This window comes from Salvia splendens, chromosome 3, assembly GCF_004379255.2.
Source record: "Salvia splendens isolate huo1 chromosome 3, SspV2, whole genome shotgun sequence".
Taxonomy (NCBI): domain Eukaryota; kingdom Viridiplantae; phylum Streptophyta; class Magnoliopsida; order Lamiales; family Lamiaceae; genus Salvia; species Salvia splendens.
In genome coordinates this window covers 40,664,295-40,681,325 of record NC_056034.1, presented here as the reverse complement: position 1 = coordinate 40,681,325, position 17,031 = coordinate 40,664,295, and the positions used below count along the sequence as shown (strand labels likewise).

Sequence of the window (17,031 nt, the reverse complement as noted above, 5' to 3'; positions counted from 1 at the left end):
ATTCACTCAACATAATCCAATTTTGATACAATGCATTTTTCCATTTATATATGATTTTTCAAAAGAATTATTGAACCTGTTGATGATGCATTTCTTTAGCTTTACACGTGGATGTTTGATGGTTTTTTGATAGAATCTTTGTTTTCTTATCTGATATGAACTTGAAATTAATCATGTCTCATTTATTTTTGATACTACAATCTTTTCATTTTTTTCCTTTAATATTACTAACAAAAAATAGGAAAAAAAAATTGTATCAAAAATTCCATTTGAAGTGTTCACAGCCTGTTGTGTTCCTTAACTTAACACAGTACTGATACATCCAATCCAATGATCCAATAAAGCCAAATAAAATTGAGTGGTGATCAGTATTTTGGAGGTTAGAGATGGCGTCAGCACACACGTCATGCATTGCCTACCAAAGATTTCTTTTCACATGAGACTATGTTACAAGAGCATCTCCGATGGCGGCGAGCTGGCCAGCTAGCCGATTTCCGGCGCTCGCCGAACCATTGCAAGCGGCGAGCGCCAAATCGGCGAAAAAATCGGCGTGCCCACGCCGATTCTCGGGCGCTGGCCGATGCGCTCGCCGATCGGCTGGCCGCCATTGTAGGCTCCCGATCGGCGAGCAATCGGCCAGCCGATTTAATTTTTTTTTATTTAATGTTTTTTTTATGGGACAAACTCATTCTTGGTTGTTTCTCTTTTATAGAGACATCCTTGAATGTTTTATGTTCTACTTTCGATGTGTGACAAACTCATTCTTGGTTGTTTATCTTTTATAGAGACATCCTTGAAGGTTTTATGTTCCACTTTCGATGTGGGACAAACTCATTCTTAGTTGTGTTTTTTTAATTAATGTACTTTTTAAAATTTTAATATTATTATTTGTCAAATGAAGAGGCAAAACGGCTAGTAGCCACATTCCAAGTACCAACTAATTGGTAATTGTTGTTGCATTTAATAGGTAGTATTTACCTAGACAAACAATAAATTAGTGGGAGTTTCTAAGAGTTGTAATATCCCTATAAAAGGGAATGTGCTACATCAAACAATTCATAACAGAAAATTACAAAACACTTGTCTTCTCTCTAGCCACCATGAATCTTCTTCTACTTATCGCCTCTCTCGATTACCATCTTTAAGATGGTATCAGAGCAGGTTAAAGTGGTGTGGGACTCAGAAAATTCTCATCACCGTCCCGGATATACCTTTCCCGGCCTTTTTTAAAACCTGCAAAAACCAGAAAATAGCCATGTCAGAATCTGACCCAGAAACTACAAACATCAACCAACCTTTGGTGAGTTTTCCAGGGGAATTTGCTGCCCAATTGGCTGAGTTCCTCAAACAGATCAATAAACCACCACCTCCTCCCTCAAACCAACCAGAATCATTGGGAGAGGTTCATGTCCAAAGTAAGCTCAATGGGGATAATTATCCCCTATGGAAAAACCTGATGGAACGAGCCATAGGAGGCAAGGGTCTGTTGTCTCACATAAATGGAGTAACCGACCCCCCTCCAGCCAATCATCCCAGTTACCCCAAATGGCAACAGAGAGATTACTGCTGCTATAACTGGATTATCAACAACGTCGAAGCAAGTCTCATCAATGAGGTTTCACAATACGCGACGGCCCGAGACCTATGGGAGGGTCTGGCTATCACGTACGCAAGCGGAGCCGATCCATTTCAAGTTTCAGACCTACACAGACAGGCATACAACATGAAGCAAGGAAACATGAGTCTCGAATGCCTGTGGAACAAGTTTCAAAGCCTCTGGATCTCTATCGATGAAAGGGATCCGAATCCTATGGATACCCCATCAACAATAGAGAAATATAACAAAATCATACAGAGACATAGGCTATATCAATTTCTATGGGCCCTAGACGACAGATACGATACCATAAAGAGGGAGATCTTAAACAAAGAGCCGGTACCCACAGTAAGAAACGCATATGCAATGGTTAGGCGTGAATCAGCCAATGAACGGGTTCTCAAACCCACAGGCGACTCACAAGAAACAGGAATCGGTGCCGGATTAGCAGCAATCGACCGGAGCAGACCACCGCCGCCCAAATTCCACCAAAACGTCGACAAAAACAAATTAACATGCAGCCACTGTGGAGGGAAGAAACATACCGCCGAAACATGCTTCCATCTCCATGGATTTCCCGATTGGTGGGAGGATATGAAGAAATCGAAACAGAATCGGAACCGAAATGGAGGAGGCAGGGCGACGGCGGCATCAGCAATCGGCGACCGAGCTACCAACGCCGTCAACATAGCGGGCAGCTCCAACAAGCCGAAACCGACGGGGATTAACCGTCCGACGAACAGCAACGGAAATAACGAAGAAACAGCAACGGCGTCAGCCGCGGTCGCTCGGGCTTGGACAGAAGGTAACCATACCACCGGCGGCCCCACCTTATCACCGATTGGAGACAAATCGGAGAAGGAACCAGGAAATCATAGAGATGGAAGAGAGAAATCGATAGTGTCGAGAGAGGGAGTGGAGACGGCGGGTTGTAGGGATTTAGAGAATTTTAGGGATTTAGGGTTCTCCAAATTCAAAATCGACCCCCAACCCTCTTATAAATCCTATTTTAAACCCCATTCCCATAAATCTACCCAAAACTACCCCAAAACTTCCAATATCTCCAGAAAATACCCCAAAACTTCAGTAAAACACCAAAATCACCCCGATTTTCCTAAACAATTGCAAAAATACCCCGACACTTTTCCAGATTCCGAAATTACCCCGACCAAAACAAATGATCTTCTTTTTCAGCCTACTATTCCGTGCCACAACTCTTTTAAAGCCTTAGCCTTTACCTCATCCACCACTGTTGCAAAGAAATATAGTCAGTGGATTTTTGATTGTGGTGCTACCGATACAATCTCTTTTGATCCAACAGATTTCCTCCACATATCTAAGCCTACCAAAGCCTATGTTCAAACTGCCGGAGGGGATTTAGCTCGAGTAGAGGGGGCGGGTACCATTGATATTTCTCCAACTCTCCGGCTCTCTAACTGCCTCCTCGTTCCAACTTTCTCAAATAAGCTTTTATCCGTCAGTCATGTGACAAAGGAGCTAAATTGCAAGTTACTGATGCAACCTCGTTTTTGTATATTACAGGATACCAAGACGGGGACGATAGTTGGGCGTGGCACTGAACGAAGTGGACTGTACTATGTGGATGAGATAGCTCAACAAAGTACGGCATTACTGACTCATGGATCAACTACAAGGAAGACTTGGCTTTTACATCGTCGGTTAGGACATCCTTCTATAGGATATATGAAAATGTTGTTTCCTAAAATTGCTTCTAGCATGCACTCTCTTGATTGTGAAACTTGTCATCTAGCCAAAAGCCACCGTCACTCTTTTAAGCTTAATAATACTCGTGTGTCTACCCCGTTTTCCTTAATTCACTCGGATGTGTGGGGTCCTGCCCCAATCCATGGGGGTCAGGGCTTCCGATATTTTCTCCTGTTTATTGATGATTTTTCCCGTATGACTTGGGTATATTTCTTAAAACATAAATCTGAGGTTTTCGACAAATTCACCCAGTTTTACAGTATGGTCCAAACTCAGTATAAACAAAATATCCAGGTCCTACGGTCTGACAATGGGGGGGAATACATAAATGCCAACATGAAAGCTTTCTTTGTTGAAAAAGGCCTCATTCACCAAACTTCTTGTGCTTATACGCCTGAACAAAATGGGGTAGCAGAGCGAAAAAATAGGTACATTCTAGAAATCACCAGAGCTCTCCTCATCGAATCTAAAATACCCACACATTTTTGGCCAGAAGCTATAGCAACATCGGTGTATCTTATGAACCGTCTCCCCACAGGTATCCTCAATTTTAAAACTCCCGTCGATACATTTATCAACCATGAAGTCATACAAAAACCAACCCATCTCACTCTTGAACCAAAAGTCTTTGGTTGTACGGTTTTCGTCCACATTCCCAAACATGACCGTACCAAATTCTCTCCTTGTGCCGTTAAATGTGTTTTCCTTGGATATGGGGTTAATCAGAAAGGGTACCGCTGCTATGACCCTGTGACTAAACACATGTACACAACTATGAACTGTGACTTTGTGGAAACCGAATACTACTACAGCCAACCTAGCGGTCAGGGGGAGAATGAAACACATAGTCGAAATAGTGACCCACTAAATTGGCTGTATATCCCAACAGAATCAACCACCCATCAACCCAAATCTGTCCAAGGGGGAGATGAGTCAAGGGAAGGACCCAAACCTATCACAGAAGAAATTGTTGAAGAAAGTCATACCAACGAGCTATCACAGTCCACTAGTCAGTTCATGGAAGTCGAGGAGACCACCCAACCATCAACCTCGTCTGAAAATCCTGAGGTAAACAATTCTGAAACCAACACAGTTCCATTGGAAATCACTAACATTGACATGATAAGCCGGGAAGGAGACACCGGGAGTGGAAACGACAATAACAAGCAGTATGATCTACCATACAGAAGTACAAGGGGAATTCCTCCCAAGAGATACTCTCCGGACTGGAAAGGGAGAAAAACAAGATATTCAGTGGCAAACATCGCTCAAGGACACCTCACTGAAATGGCCTGAGCATTCGAGGTAGCCCTATATGAAGAAGAAGAAATTCCCCAGTCTTTCCAAGAAGCAGTCAAGCACAAACATTGGAGGGAAGCCATGAAGAAGGAGGTTGATGCTCTGATCAAGAATGGAACATGGGAAAAGTGTACTCTTCCAGAGGGAAAAAAACCAGTCGGATGTAGGTGGGTTTTCACCATCAAAAGACGTGCAGATGGATCAATCGAGAGATACAAGGCGCGATTGGTGGCTAAAGGATACACTCAAGTTTATGGGATTGACTACGATGAAACTTTCTCCCCAGTTGCCAAGCTTGATACTATCCGAGCATTGTTGTCAGTTGCAGCTTGCAAGGATTGGTCACTACATCAGTTGGATGTGACTAATGCCTTTCTTCATGGAGAATTGGAAAAGGACAAGGAAGTCTATATGACAGTTCCGCCAGGATTTGATGGCGAGTTTGGTCCTGGACAGGTGTGCAGACTGAAGAAAACCTTGTACGGTTTGAAACAATCCCCGAGAATATGGTTTGGAAGGTTTTGCCAAGCAATGATCAAACATGGATTCAAACAGAGCCTTTCTGATCATACACTCTTCACGAAAAGGCGAGGGGATAAGGTTACCTGCCTTATCATCTATGTCGACGATATGATTATCACAGGAGATGATACAGAAGAAATCAATAACCTCAAGACCAATCTGTTCAAAGAGTTTGATATGAAAGATCTTGGCCCCCTGAAATACTTCTTGGGAATAGAAGTTTTGAGATCAGGGCATGGAATATTTCTAAGACAGAGAAAATATGTTCTCAATCTACTGGCAGAAACAGGCCTTTTAGACTGCAAACCGGCCGACACACCAATGGTGCCAAACCATGGGCTTAAAATTGTTGAAGGAGCTGAGTCTGCAGATCGAGAGAAATATCAAAGGCTAGTTGGAAAATTACTTTATCTCTCACATACCAGACCAGACATTGCTTATGCAGTTGGAGTTGTTAGTCAATTCATGCACCAACCCCAAGAAGAACATATGAATGCTGCCTTACGAATTGTGAGGTACCTCAAGGGAACATCAAACTTTGGAATATTCTTAAAAAGAGGGAAGGATCTTGAAGTGGATGGCTATACAGATGCTGATTGGGCAAGTAATCCTGTCGATAGAAAATCAACCGGCGGATACTTCACATTTATTGGAGGCAACCTGGTCACTTGGAGAAGTAAGAAGCAAAAAGTCGTTGCCCTATCAAGTGCTGAAGCAGAGTTCCGAGGAATTAAAAGTGGGCTCATGGAGATTATGTGGCTAAGAAGATTGCTTACGGAGATCGGTTTTTCCCCAAACCGTAAGAGTAGGCTATTCTGCGACAATAAAGCAGCAATCAGTATATCAGAAAATCCAGTACAACATGACAGAACCAAACATGTCGAGGTCGACCGCCACTTCATTAAAGAAAAACTGGAAGGAGGAATTATAGAGTTCCCGTTTGTTCCATCAGAAGAACAGTTGGCTGATATTCTAACTAAGGCAGTGAATCCAAAGAGTTTTAGAGAAGTATTATCCAAGTTGAACATCGGAGATACCGTCGCTCAACTTGAGGGGGAGTGTCAAATGAAGAGGCAAAATGGCTAGTAGCCACATTCCAAGTACCAACTAATTGGTAATTGTTGTTGCATTTAATAGGTAGTATTTACCTAGACAAACAATAAATTAGTGGGAGTTTCTAAGAGTTGTAATATCCCTATAAAAGGGAATGTGCTACATCAAACAATTCATAACAGAAAATTACAAAACACTTGTCTTCTCTCTAGCCACCATGAATCTTCTTCTACTTATCGCCTCTCTCGATTACCATCTTTAAGTTGAACATCGGAGATACCGTCGCTCAACTTGAGGGGGAGTGTCAAATGAAGAGGCAAAACGGCTAGTAGCCACATTCCAAGTACCAACTAATTGGTAATTGTTGTTGTTGAATGTTTTATGTTCTACTTTCGATGTGTGACAAACTCATTCTTGGTTGTTTATCTTTTATAGAGACATCCTTGAAGGTTTTATGTTCCACTTTCGATGTGGGACAAACTCATTCTTAGTTGTGTTTTTTAATTAATGTACTTTTTAAAATTTTAATATTATTATTGAGTTTTCCCGTATCTGTGTCGTAAATTTAATTCCGTATTTTGTGTGATTGTCAATTATTATTTATTTTATATAATTAGGAGTGATGTGACTAGGCTATTGCTGAGCTATTTGCTTGTCCTGATGATGTGGCAGAAGGATTTTTAGCGCTGATGATGTGGTAGGAGGAGTTTGTGGTTAGGCTATGGCTGAGCGAAAGCCATCGTGGATGCCCTAAAATGACGAAACTTGCTGCCCAAACATTTGGACCTTCCAATTTTTTTTACACATATAATTATTTGAATTGAGACAAACATACAATTAATTATCTAAACTATTCATATTTTAAAATTATACTATCTTCATCAGGTTCGATTTCCGATAACAGAAATCCCGTGTAGCAGAGGAAAATTAAGTTGTATTTTAACAAATGAAATTAAAAATAAATTGATATAAAACGACGAAGTTGTGATAGTTGAAATATTTGCCATTGATTTTATTTAAAAATATAACTGTAAAAGGATCAACAATATAATGACTTAGTAAATAACAAGAGATAATAATGAATTAGATTTGTGCGGCCGACATAAAATCGAAATAGACCAGTGCTCTCAATTTTTTTTTCTCTAATTTTCATAAAATGAAAAAATTATAGTAATAAAAGATTCAATTATACTCCATCCACACCTCACCAATAATGTCCCAAAAGAAGTTTATGAATGAGTCACCCCCACTTGTACAAGTTTTCAATTTTCATACTCTACTTAGTAAACTAAAAGAGAATAAATCAAATCATAAATTTCATTAACTCTCCTTAATTCTACAACCTCACATCAATTTCCAAGTAAAAATGAAGAAATTGTGCTTTGATTGAAAATACAAAAAACAAAAAAAAAACAAAAAAGAGTATGGTAGAATTTTGACTCAATGGAGCCCACAAACCAAGTATTTCCCCTCTACTCTATGCCCCTGTTCGGTTACCTGCATTGTAAATTTATACACACAATGTCATTTAAGGAATACGGAGGAGTATCAGATTAGAATATTGTACGTGTGCTTATTATACACACTAATGCAATTTGACTATTTTAATTAGACTATCCATCTAGCCTTACCCCCTCCAACTAAATCAATCCTAGATAAAGCCCATTCTAGCCTTACCCCCTCCGACTAAATCAATCCTAGATAAAACTCATTCTATCAAAAAGGCCTATCTTTGTTGTATCCTATATTGTTATCTAAGATTATTTTATATGGTTAACCGAACGGGCACTATAAATATAGATTCAATGCCAATCCATCTTTCCTCACAAACTACGGCTTCTTCTCTCACGAGCTTTTCTTCGCTTCTCGTTTCAAAAATAAAAAATAAAAATCCATTAAAACAAAAGCACAAAATGTGCCCAACGGGAAGCGAACTTTCCAGAACCGTCGAGAAATCGAATCTCCGCTCGGCGTTCGACGTCCTCGACGCCGACGCCGACGGGCGGATCAGCCACGCCGATCTCCGCGCCTTCTACGGCGGGATCTCCGGCTCCGACGACGACGTGATCGGCTCCATGATCTCCGCCGCTGACTCCAATCGCGACGGATTCGTCGAATACGAGGAATTCCGGAGGGTTTTGGGCGGCGGGAAGAGGAGAGGGGGAGTCAACGCCGCGATGGAAGAGGCGTTTCGGGTGATGGATAAGGATGGGGATGGGAAGGTGGGGATGGAGGATTTGAAGGTGTATTTGGAATGGGCCGGGCTGGAGGCCCGGGATGAGGATGTGCTGGCAATGATTCGGTTGGGCGGCGGCGATGAGAGCGGCGGCGTTACGTTTGAGGGTTTGCTTAAAATTCTGGCGGTTTGAAAATTTCCTTTTTTGATGGTGATCAAAAATTGAAAATAAAAAAGTGTAACTTTTTTTCTCTCTCTTTTTCGGTGTTTGAAATTAATTTAAGGTCTGTTGGGTTTTAATTATACGTGATTTTAATGAGAACGAAATGTTGTGGCATTTTATTTTTGTTTTAGCTTTGTCTGTTGATTTTGTTGTTTATTTCGATGAACGTGAAATGATAATAAGAATATTTCACAATAAAAATTAGAATTAGTAATTGAATATGGATTCGTTATTTGGTTCAAAATCCAATTGCGTTAGGATGAACATAAATATTTCAATTCATCATATTTTCTGTTTTCAGTAGTAGTTTATATATACATTAGTTTTTAATCCTTATTATTCCTATCCTTTTCAATGTTATATATATTATACTCCTTATATGAAAGATTACAATGAAAAATACAAATTCATTATACGAAAAAATAATTGATCAATTGTTAATTCCACGAATTCCTCTGTGGTTGGTCACGGGTGGTTGCTAGATGGTCGTTTTGTTTAGAGGCGTTGGAGCCACATATACTATATGTTTGGAAGATTCTGGAATATTCGGAGTGATAAGATCAATTGCCCTATGTTTGCTTTATTATGGCCTTTTGCATGACTTATAGGTCATTTAAAACTATACCTACAAAAATTTGACAAAATCAATAAACAAATTCTCTAAATAATTATAGAAAACAAAGGCCCCAAAACTTAAAGCCTGTTAAAGAAAACCCTCATCAACCTCCAAAACATGACATAAGATTTTGTGCAAATTATAGCGTACGTGGAGTACTATATTCCTCAACAAAAAAAAAGGATACTTTTCGAAATCTCAGTTGACTAAATCAAATTCTAAAAGGGGACATTTGTGACTGAGTTGTGTCAACATATCTCTTTTGCTTGTGTAAAAATAAAAACATGATTATATAAATAAAATATAATGATTTTTCTCTCTGAAGTAGTGTTGTTTTATCTTTAATTCACGTTAATTAACGTAGCATGACTAAAAGTCTAAAAAAAGTCTAAAAGTTTCACTATCGTGAATGGTTGATAAAATCAATATAGGAAAGACTAAGAAGCTTCGCAGTTGTGAATCCTATACAAAATATTAGTACTCCGGCAGTCTAATATGAAAATAGAAACTTTTTCCTTTATGGTCCGTATCCTAAAAATAAAAACATTCTATTTAAGAATATTTTTTAATAATCTATTGAGGTATGATTCGTTTTCCATTAACCTACTTTTCTTTCTATCTCTTGCGTACCCAATTTTGCATTAAAACTGATGTCATTTCAAAAGTATCTATTTTTAGGAGACGGAGAGAGTACTGTTTTTTTTTTTGGTAAAGAAAGCTGGGCACAACCCAGAAACGGAAGAATCTATCGCAAATAAGAAACACCTAATCCATCATGTAGTAGCCAAGCATTCATACCTGATGGAGGGCCATCTAGATTCTAGAACATGAACTCCTTTATGAAAGCTATACACATAATGACAGAAAATCTGCTGCAAAATTACCTTATCTATGCAGAGTACTATTAATTCACGCTTATGGATAATTTTGGTCATGAATTGTAAGGAAAATAACATCAATTTACGACAAAACGAGGTCAATTCATGACTCACTTAAAAATTAAAATATCCATTATTGTTATTATAAGTAATTATAAATGTAAAATGTTAAGAGTGGCTCTTTTAGTTCACTCATTGTGATTTTGTGACTCACATTAAACTATATTTCAAAAAATAAACGAGATTGGAGCCAATCAGATTTCAGAGGCAACCATCCAATAAAACAATCAAACCTCAGACTTAATCCAACTAAATAACACGTGTCCGAATCTTGAACCGTATATAATTCATAGTATTTCATACCTTACAGCCGATCACAAAGACAAAAACACAGGTGCAACGACAAACAAATGCCATTGTACAAGAGCTGGATGCATTGTTCTTGTCCTTGCAATTTAACATCCTCCTTCACTATCACACATGGGGGCGACAGCAGCTGGGCTCGGGTGGTTAAACGAGATCGACTTGGCCACTCTCAACGAGTGGCTTTATAGACTTGTATGGCAAAGCATACAAATCGTCTGCTTCAATGTTAATAAGCTCCTCTCCCCTGTCATGTTTGTGGATTATAGAAATGTAAGGAGCATAGTTACAAAAAGGAATAATTGAGTAAAAATCTGTAGTTGGTATATTACCCGTCGTTGAGCTGATAGGTTCCCAAGTATTTCTTGCTTCTGCAGACGACATAGGAATCCAGCTGCGGCTCTGGAACTAACATAGCATGAAGGTGGAAAAGGGGTGTTCAGAATTTCATATCACTTCATATGGTAGTAGAGTTATTCTATTAGGAGAGAAGATCATGAAATGGAATGAAAAGAAGTGCTGTCACAAGAAGGATAAATCAACTTATAGTTCCAACCTTTTGGAGCATTTTGCAAAAACTCCGGCCTACCTAGTCAGAAATCCAGTGCCAGAGTCTTTATCCGAACCGGTGTTATTTTTGACAAAAGTTATTGTAATAACATAGTTTCTTGGGGTGCATAGATACACGAACTTTTGACAACCGCATGAGAAATAAGAACAATTCAAAGTTCATGTACACAGGAGGGACTTTTAGTTCATGTGCAAAATCAAATTTTGGTGAAAGTTTGTGTAGTTGGGCACAATTACCCCTTTATTCTCATTATGATATTTTTGTGTAACCCTATAGCCTATAAGAAGAAAGAATGAAGAAATGAAAACAAGTGCACGATAAGGAAAAATCAAATGAGTTGAAAAAGAGAAGAGTATAGTAACATATAAACCGTGCTCACCCATGTCGTCTTCTTCACTTGCTGCAGATTGCCTCAAATGGGACTGGTATTGATCTGGCAATCTAGAGAGAACAGACTGATCCAGATGATGCTTTATGTCTCCAGCAAACCTGCACTTAAACGTTAGAAACAGATAATTCTATGAGCAAGACTCATCACTAGAGGGAAACAAGTCACCTTGAAGCAAACTTCTGTTCCTGCTTAGAAAGCCTATTCCATTCTTCTGCAGTTTTCTGTATATGAAAGACGTATTTTTCAATCTGCATCAAGGGAACAACAATGTTAGTTGAGAAGCATGTCATTGCTTGTCGAGTGATAGCTGAACCGCATTCTTCTGAACAGTAACTAAGGCGTGGCCGAAGTTTCACCTTTTGAAGACGAGTGCGGAGATAAGATCTCAACAAGAACATGGTCCTGTCCAAGTCAATCTGGTAAAGAGATACTGTTAGTGGATCAACACCATCGTTGATGTAATCTTCCACCATTTCTTCCTGAAAAAAATGTGAAGTATAGGCCGAAAGTTTATCAGTGCAAACCAACATCCACAGAAGACGGGTGGATATTCCCCAACAACTCACAAATTTAAGTAGAAACAGATTACTTCCATATGTCGTATCCAAAATATGAATCATTTACTTAGAAACAATTTCATTTCAAAGATTAAACAACTTTTCTCTCAAACCTATGGTTATGCTTGCATGAAAAGAAAGCTGATTACTCAAGGCAAGCGGAATGATAGTATAAAGCAACCATACATCAGTGTTTCAAGATTCAACAACAGTCCTCTCAAACAAATGGTTATTTGCGAGAAAAGCAAGTTTACCACACGGTGCGAGCAGAATGACTTTAGTATCAAGTAGAAATTGATCATATCAAAATTATGAAATATTTGTATAAAACCATACATAATTGCATTTCAAATTTCAAGATTCAATGTCCGTTCTTCAAACCGATGGTTATATTTGCCAGAAAATTAAGTTTATCACTCAATTGCAAGAAAACAGATATGGTAAGTAGAAACTGATTCATCACATATCTCATATCCAAAATATGAGTGAGTTGCACATCAACCACACACCACTGCATTTCAAATTTCAAGATTCAGTGATGTTCTCTCAACCAATGGTTATATTCATTGGCAAAGCAAGTTCATCACTCAATGCAAGCTGATTAATGATACTAGTATTAAGTTGAAATTGATTCATTCAATATCTCATATCCAAACTAGGAATCAGATGCACACAAAAAATACTATCATTTATTGATTTCAAAATGCAATATTAGCTCATTCAAACAAATGGTTTAACATCATGCAAGAAATCAAGTTTGGAAATAATTTCCACAAATGTCCAAAACATTAGATGCTTAGCAAGGAAAAGATTTTGAGTTATCAACTTGTCATCTGCGATTCTGCGAGAAAAAGTTCAATCTACATATACAGTTTTCATCAAGCACTACAAACACAGGTTTTCTATTCATATATTTCAGGTATGCACAGTGTTGATTTTAACAATTCCATTTTATAGCATAGATCAAGCAGAAAAGCCCCAAATTTACACTTAACACAATCAATTAGCAAACTAAATTGATACTTTCGTGATAAAAATAGCGTTCACTTTCATCCAAATATATAATCTTTCGAAAAGGAAATTCAACCGAAACAGTCTGAATCACACAAAATCATGACCGCAAACCAATTAGTAAAAGTACAAAAACTCCAATAATTTCAGTTAACCAAACCTTCAACCTAGCGCCCAAATTAAAATCACAAATCCATTGAAAATTAACCACAACAAAAGTAGTACTACTACCTATTACCAATGAAATAAAGCTACAAAAAGCCTTCAAAATCGGCAATTGCGTCTGGAATTATTGAAGAGTTATCGCTCACCATTAATTGGATCTGCTGGCGCGACCTCTGCACCAAATCAGCGGCGTAATTGAGAATCTCCGGCGCCGCTTTCTCGTTCCGCCACGCGCTCTTCAGCAGCTCGGCGTCGGTGGTCGACATCAACGACTCGTAATCGTCGGCAGCAGAGCTTTCTCCTGCACCTGAATCCATAGAATAAAATCTCTTCTTCCTCCAACAAAATAATTTGTATATTCTTTTCTACTTTCTTTTCTAAATTATGTTGGATTTAAGTGAAAGGTTAAAAGAGGGGAAAGGGAATAGAAATGGCGCCAAAATTGTGATGATCAGCGACCGTTGGATTGAGTTCCATCCTACAGGGATTAACGGTGGAGATCCCCTTATGTGATACTGCGTATCTAAATTTTTAATTGAATCGACAATAATAAATTACCCTATAAATAATAGGAAAAAATCATATGTGCTAAGATTTGATGAACCTCTCTCGTGTCTAATGATGAAATTTTGTATTTTTAATGTAAGTATTTATTTTAAAAATAAAATTATCACTCCATATTTCTTAAAAATAGAAATTTTTTACTATATTTTGATCAGTTTATGAAAATGATTACACAATGTAGCTGGTAAGGTATGGATCAGATTCATTAGGTTCACTTTATCGAGACTTCTTTGAATGTACGAGATATGAAATGATTAATCTCACAACTCATGAGTGGAACCGCAAAAAAAAAACTCTCAAAAAACACTGAGGACACTTTGATTCCACATAAGAACATTGTAATCTCCTTCGACTTAACAAATCAGAACTGAAGAATCCAATTCAACGTCAACACTCACAAGAAAATTCAAGAAGTGTACTTTGCTAGGAGATTATCCATTCAATGCCCACTCAGATGATACATGAGTTTATCATAGAAGCCGATCACAAAGATAGAATTAAAGAGAGAAGCCAATCCCGTGTGGAGCGACACGGCATGTAAGACAATTAGATGGGCTTCCGGGATTGGGAGGAGGGTCAAATTGAGTTGGGCCGAACATATGAGCTAGAATAAAATTAAAAATAATTAATCATTTGTTAATTAATTAGTACACAAAATTAAACTAAAACATATTCAATTCAAACTAAATAAAAATTATTTTTAAGACACTGGTTATTTTCCAAGTATAGAAAGGGGGGTTAAATTTATCCGATAACCAAATATCTAGCTAGCAGCCATAATTCTATACTGGAATGTAGCTTGACATATTAGTAGCTAATATATGCTATTTTTTCCAATAAATTTGTCACATTGACTCTCCATCATGCATTGATAACTAATGTAGAATTCAGTGATCAAATACAAATCCCATTAAAAAGGAAGAAGAAGAATAAGTGGAGTAGCATTTACTTTGAATGATATGACTCGTTTTAGAGATCTATCAGATTCTTCTTTAATGGTGTTTGTTGTCTTGTTGATATTAAATTTCGGGCAATTCCTATCTAATCTTTACTGTTTTTATAATATTAGCACTGATATTACACTTTTTGCTGTACATCCGAATATTCTGTCAAATATACATATTTATAGTTATTATATTATGCATTATGACACGTAGTGAGCTACTAGGCAAACATGGTTAAAGGCCTTGCACACTTGCATACTAGTCTAATGTTTGAATTTATATATTAATAAATGTTTTTTTTATTATGCAGATAAGATCCTATACTTAATTTTGGGTGTTTTTTTATTAGACAGATAGGATCCTATGGTTAATAAATTGTAGTCTAACTTTCCCTTCGATTCGATACACTTTTAAGTGTTTTATTTACTCATTTTGGTGTTACTTTACTCATGTAAACCATTTAATCATGGCCTGAAGAAAATGGAGGAAAGGACGAAGTTGGCCCAAACAATTTGCATGTGAAGCGCATGAACAGTGCAGGTGGATTATAAACCACATGGCTCGTGCAGAATGATGCGGTCGAGTGTTGATTCCCATCCAGTACAAACCACACGACCTGGCTCCATCATTACAATTCCATCTGGTACACAACACTCAACCAAGTAGTGTGTTAATGACACGATTTATTGGCAAAAATTAGAGTTTTTGAATCTCAAGCTCAGACAACCTCATCTATACTATAGACGATGAAATACAAATTAGTTGGTAAAACGATTCTCCTCTACTAAATAGGATGAGATTCAAGTCACCGTAGAGATAAATGAGAAATCATTACTAATCTTTAAAAAAAACCATCCAGATTTATGGTCCACACAAAGTGGTGCTATGTAACTAAAGTTTTTCAGTGCATACTTGGATTACCAATTCCACTTCCAAACAACCATCCAAAACAATAATTTTATTACTACTTACATCCATGAGCTTCACATGTAATTTCATAATATAATGGTGTGATATGAAATGGACCGTTCAAATTTGGCCTCATCCGCAGCAGTGAGTGGACACCCGTCCGTCCGTGCCAGCGGCGCGGCACCGCCTGCTCCCTGCTGCGCTCTTGCCGCTGGCGCAGCGCTGCTCGATGCATCGAGCACGTCCGTGCCAGCGAGCAGCTGACGTGGCGCGTTCTGATTGGCCAACGACATTTCCGTTGGAATTTTTTTTAAATCGAAAATAATACCAAAAATAAAAAATATATATTTTCAGATTCCCAAAAATATGGCCGTTTTTTACCGTTTTCTGGATTTTTTTAATTTTTTTAAATTTTTTTTATTCCCAATATCATCTATAAATACGCACATTTATCATCCATTTTTACATCAAATCATCTCCCATTCATCTCTCATTCATATTTTTTCATACAACTTATCTACATCTTTCTCTCTCACTCAAACCCTCTCAAATGGATTTCACCAATCTCATTTGGGCGCGATACCCGAGCCCACATTGAGCTACAAGAAGACCTAATCAAACACATTTGGGCGAAATTCGGCCACGAGTAGTGAGTTTTTTAAATTTTATGAATTTAATTATGTAATTTTTAATTTTTAGGATTTTAATTATGTAATTTTTATTTTTTTTTGTAATTTGTAATAGTATTCCGGATATTTTTAATGCATTTTAATTTTGTGAAAATATTTTTATTTAAATTGAATAATAGAATGGTGGGACCCTTGAGCTTGTCCTTGCAGAAGAGCACGGATATGGGTGTTGTGCTCTTGCCTAAGAGCAGGGAGTAAAAGTGGGTCCGGGCTCATATCCGTGCTTGTTGGCAAGAGCACAGATGGGGATGCTCTCATTGCATTTCAAGAAAATTATCCCATGCCATATGCCATATAGGAATGACACATTGACACTTCTACTATCACATACAAGCGAAATTTGAACTAAACTCCAATACTTTAGCATCTCACATACTTTCCACTAATTAAATTGTTTATTTAAATCCCATAAAATAGAAAGTGAGTTCAAATTAATTGTGTTGTATCTTTACCAAACTTTAATACTGGAGTTGGACAGGTATCATGTCACATTTTTGAGAAACATTAGTTTTTATTGGTCCACTTAGCAACTAAAAAATCATTATCTCTTCTTAAATTCTTTGTCACAACATAACTTTAACCATTCTGCGCTCTCCACTCTACTTTCCGAAAAAGAAACAACATTAATTAATTGTAACAACTAGCAATTAACGTTAATAAATCGTCCAAAGAGATTAGTGGAGAATATATTTCAATTTCTAATTAATTAACTATCTATCAAACAAAAAAGAGTGGCTTCCATTACATATTGTTGTGGCTGAAACTACAAAGAAGATTC

At 37.8% G+C, this 17,031-nt stretch overlaps 2 protein-coding genes across 2 annotated transcripts; one reads left to right on the top strand and one right to left on the bottom strand.

The window, feature by feature from the left end:
* The first annotated feature begins 7,674 nt into the window (after positions 1-7,674).
* On the top strand, positions 7,675-8,709 carry LOC121793713 (calcium-binding protein CP1-like). Its single transcript, XM_042191754.1, has one exon. The coding sequence runs from the start codon at positions 7,966-7,968 to the stop codon at positions 8,563-8,565; it is 600 nt and encodes a 199-aa protein (XP_042047688.1). The 5' UTR covers positions 7,675-7,965; the 3' UTR covers positions 8,566-8,709.
* Positions 8,710-10,324: 1,615 nt separating this feature from the next.
* Positions 10,325-13,517, bottom strand: LOC121793783 (DNA replication complex GINS protein SLD5-like). Its single transcript, XM_042191816.1, has 6 exons — positions 13,294-13,517; positions 11,771-11,893; positions 11,580-11,662; positions 11,403-11,512; positions 10,785-10,860; positions 10,325-10,699 (listed from the first exon to the last, which is right to left on the bottom strand). The coding sequence occupies exons 1-6, from the start codon at positions 13,462-13,464 to the stop codon at positions 10,600-10,602; spliced, it is 663 nt and encodes a 220-aa protein (XP_042047750.1). The 5' UTR covers positions 13,465-13,517; the 3' UTR covers positions 10,325-10,599.
* Between the last annotated feature and the right edge of the window lie 3,514 nt (positions 13,518-17,031).

Excerpts from the sequence above, each read along its gene's own strand:
- LOC121793713 (XM_042191754.1), top strand. The coding sequence starts at position 7,966 with ATGGTTAACCGAACGGGCACTATAAATATAGATTCAATGCCAATCCAT.
- LOC121793783 (XM_042191816.1), bottom strand. The coding sequence starts at position 13,464 with ATGGATTCAGGTGCAGGAGAAAGCTCTGCTGCCGACGATTACGAGTCG. Across the intron at positions 11,663-11,770 it reads TCCGCACTCGTCTTCAAAAG|ATTGAAAAATACGTCTTTCA; the intron begins GTGAAACTTCGG and ends CCCTTGATGCAG. Across the intron at positions 10,861-11,402 it reads AAGTGAAGAAGACGACATGG|TTCCAGAGCCGCAGCTGGAT; the intron begins GTGAGCACGGTT and ends ATGCTATGTTAG.